General features: G+C 39.7%; 1 protein-coding gene across 1 annotated transcript; it reads left to right on the top strand.

Moving 5' to 3' along the window:
- Positions 1–401: 401 nt before the first annotated feature.
- LOC140065370 (probable G-protein coupled receptor 33) lies at positions 402–3,796 on the top strand. The gene is made up of 2 exons (XM_072112965.1): positions 402–462; positions 2,013–3,796. Exon 2 carries the CDS (start codon positions 2,016–2,018, stop codon positions 2,994–2,996), a length of 981 nt encoding a protein of 326 aa, XP_071969066.1. The 5' UTR covers positions 402–462; positions 2,013–2,015; the 3' UTR covers positions 2,997–3,796.
- Positions 3,797–4,048: the final 252 nt, after the last annotated feature.

The following is a 4,048-nucleotide window of genomic DNA, read 5'->3' as shown; positions in this document are numbered from 1 at the left end:
CTAAATAATTTTGGTAAACTCATGAGGCATAAACATGTGAATATAATAATATCATTCATTGTGCTCAAAGAGAAACTGTGGTCCAATCATGAAGCTGGAGGTAACATATAATGAAAGCAGGAATCATGAAGCAAAGGGATGGAACGTTGCTCCGAATCATCTACAATACAAATTTACAAATAGACCTGGAAATCTCAAACTGCTTTGTGTATACAGCTCCCCTGCAGAGCCATGTTACTAGCTCATTCAAACCTACTACACTTATCTAATGGTTCATAGATAAGACATGAACTTCCTCATTTGCTGACTCCATCGAGGAGGAGCTCGTTCACAATCTGTGGTCGGCATTGCTCGATATACCACATCCTCTAGTATTAAAAGTACAAGACCTCTAGGCTCCTGCAAAGGACATTTAATCTGGTGATAAAGAAGTAAATTCAGACTGCTCTGAAGGACCTGAAGGTAGGTAACTAAAATATTATTTTTAAAAAAATTTTTTTATGTTTTTGAAAATAAAAATTATCTTGTCTTCCTATAGATATGTGCCCTATAGGGATAAACCCCTCTAGAATTGTGGGTGTAGAGACAAGACACCTCAGGGCTTGGGTTATCGGGAACCTAAGAAGATACGGGGTAGGATTGTGAGTATGGAAATCGAAGGCCATCTTAGGTTATGGGGGATGAAAGCACTCCATGGGGGGAGCTAAGTAGACCTCTAGGGCTATGGATATGTAGGACATCAGCTGACATTTATTTGGATTGTGGGAGAATCCAACCAGACTCAATGGGCTAAGAGTATGGAACCTAAGCAAACACTTCAGGGGTGAAATATTTGTATCTTAAAAAAAGCTACAACGTTTGTGATGGAACAAGCTGACACTCAATTAGAATGTGGATGTTATGTCGTAGCCTAAAAGGACAGTATTAGAACTGTCACAATAAATTGTATAAGAAAGACTTAGAGTTTTGGGTATTGAGGACCAAAGTTACTCTTCTATGGTTGTGGGTATAGAGAACCTAAGCTGACATCCCGTGAGTATGAAGGATCTCAGCAGGGTTCCCAGGACTGTGGGTATAGAGGAGCCAAGCTATTGCCCCAAGCTTGTGGACATCAGATTGTACACCTAATGTGTGTTCGAGTAAATTAAAGTGGTCCTGGTTGTAGAGGGAAAAATGAAGATGAATTACATAATTTTAAAGGTATTTGGGGTGATACATTTTAGCACTTTTGACTACTAGGGTCTTCTAATAATTAGTAGTATGGGGGTCGAGAGTTCTCTGCTCCATCTCATGGTACATCCCTTCCTGGTCAATCTCTAAGGAAGAGATCACTGAGATGTAAGTTCTGTAGTTATTTTGACAGAAGAAAAACCGGACCCTTATCTGGGCAGGGAACAAATCAAAGTTGCCTGTTCGGAACCCCAAATTGGACCCCTTTCCTGGATTAATGAGTAACCTTTATTATCCTTTCATTAAGAAGAACAATGGGGCTCATTTACTAACGATCCAAATCGCACACTTTCGTCCGGTTTCCCGACGATTTCCAATTTGCCCTGAATTGCCCCGGGATTTTGGCGCCGGCTTTCACGCGACAGAAATTTGGGGGCGTGGCCATCAGACAACCCGACGAATTCGGAAAAACTGTGGAATTAAAAAAATAATTTGTGTCGCAAGATCAGCACTTACATGCACTGAGGAGAAGAAGGTGAACTCCGACAGACCACGGTGCAGCAGGGCTCCTGTTGGACATTGGGCACACGGACCTTAGTGAATCCCAGCAGAACCCAAATTAGCGTCGGAGAACGCGCCACTGGAATGCAACTGGACCGGGTAAGTAAATGTGCCCCATTGTGTTACCTTCAGCGAGCGGTTGATTCTGCAATAAAAATCCAGTGATCTTCTCATTCTTCCTTAAACCAGTAGTTTGTACCTCAGTATGTAAAGTATTTTACTGTCCTTTATGTGATGTTTGTATAATTTTTAACCAAAAAAATTATATTTTATGTTTTTAGGATATGGTGACCCTCAACAATTCATCAACCTTTATTCTAAACATCAGTGATGGGTCGACCCCTCAGACCCTCTCAGCCTCGAAGCTGATGTCATCGATGTTCTTGCTCCTCACCTTTATTTTTGGATTGGTCATGAATTCTTTATATCTTTGGGTTCTTGGCTTCAGGATGAGAAAAAGTACAAACACAACTTGGTTTTTTCATCTCATTCTTGGCAATCTGGTTTTTACCCTCTATATCCCACTCATTGCGGTTTATGATATTACGAAGCCACGGTGGATTTTAGGATTATTTATGTGCAAAATAATGAATTCTTTGATTTCGCTTGACATGTATTTGGTCATTTTTGTCCTGACAATGATCAGTGTTGATCGCTTCTGTCTGGTTTTTCACCCCCTGTGGTACCGGAAATACATGAACCCACAAAAAGCTTCTGCTATCTGCCTGTTTTTGTGGATTTTGGCTCTTTTATTCACTTCTCCATATCTAGTATTCCGAAAATTGAAGGATGAGAGTAACATCACCACATGTTACAATGACTATGGTCTTTATGGACGGTGGAACAAGCAACAAGTAAAGTGGATTATGTTCAGTACCCGGCTGTTTTTGGGATTCATCATCCCTTTCACGATTATTTCTATATGTTACCTCAAGATCATCTACAAAATAAGGAAAGAAAACCTGGTAAAGTCTAAGAACCCTTACAAGATCATCAGCATTGCTATTGTATCCTTCTTCGTATCCTGGGCACCCTACCACCTATGGTATGGGATGAGCGCTGCTGAAGAGGGTCTTTTCCCAAAAAGTCTCCTAGATACCTTGCAAGTTTTAACAATTTGTTTAATTTGCATCAATAGTTGTTTCACACCAATAATGTATCTATTTATTGTGGAGAACTTCAAAATGATGTTTAGAAATTCTCTTTTGGACCTTATTGAGTTAGTCCTTAATGAAACCTTCAGCAACCGAAGTCTTGAATCTTGATGAGTCTTCATGAGCTTAAATGAGTCTTGATGAGTTTCGATGAGTCAAGATGAAACCAACCAAGATATCACCATAAAAGTAAATCAGGACTGTGGTCATATATAACATCTCCTTCTTATATCATCACCGTAGCAGCAGAAGCGGAGCAGCTTCCAGATTTATAGGCCCAGAGTCCAAGATCTACAATTACCATGTGTAGTCTTCGTCATCATATTGTACTGGGGAGTGATATGAGACCCAAACATTTGGAATCTACTCATAAGTGATGGCTTGAGTTTCCTCCATTAAAAGTTGGGAAACAAACCACATTAGTCAATTGGGTTGTCTGCTGGTGCACAACCGGGGTCCGGTATTGGGTTAGATCCACTGGAGGATCTTTGGGCTCTGTCGTAAACCATAGACTCAATTTGAAAGGTGACCATCCCACTACTTTTGACCATCAAAGATATCTTACAAATCTGCTCCCTCTACAGATGATATTGCATGCCACGTCTTTTACCGTTTCGGGAAATACAGAACTGGAGGCTTCTCGTTGATATCAACGAGAGATGGCACAAATTTTACCGTGAACAAAAGCTGTGCCAAAATCAGCTGGTTGTGGGAATTTTCATCTTAGGTCACTAATATCAATATGGAAATCCCCAAGTTTTTTTGTAGCAGGTTTTATAAGCACCAAATTGTAGAACTATCGAGACAGCGTATAGTATTAATATTGAACTGTATCGCGCTTCAGATGATGCTATTATTATCAGGGTACTTGGGCACTGTACAGTATTATTTTGAGTACTTTATGACAGTATTATTTAAAATATCATCCTAGCCTCATTCACTAAACACTGCAGAAATGTTCCAAAAAATGTTATGTTTACCCCAAATTTTTAACCCCAAAAGTTGACTTCTATGAGCAGTACATTGGCTGATAGTATCTGCTGTTTGCATAATATGTTGTTGCACCTTCTATATATCTTCACATCATCTTGTTTCCTTTTTACTCTATTTCTGCTTCTTCAAAACATGAGATTTTTACTTCTTTGACGTTCTCACGCACCAAT

This window comes from Engystomops pustulosus, chromosome 6 (genome assembly GCF_040894005.1).
Source record: "Engystomops pustulosus chromosome 6, aEngPut4.maternal, whole genome shotgun sequence".
Lineage (NCBI taxonomy): Eukaryota > Metazoa > Chordata > Amphibia > Anura > Leptodactylidae > Engystomops > Engystomops pustulosus.
This window is presented reverse-complemented; position numbering and strand designations above follow the sequence as displayed.

What these genes read in the sequence shown, in the direction of transcription:
- LOC140065370 (XM_072112965.1), top strand. Translation starts at nt 2,016, where the DNA reads ATGGTGACCCTCAACAATTCATCAACCTTTATTCTAAACATCAGTGAT.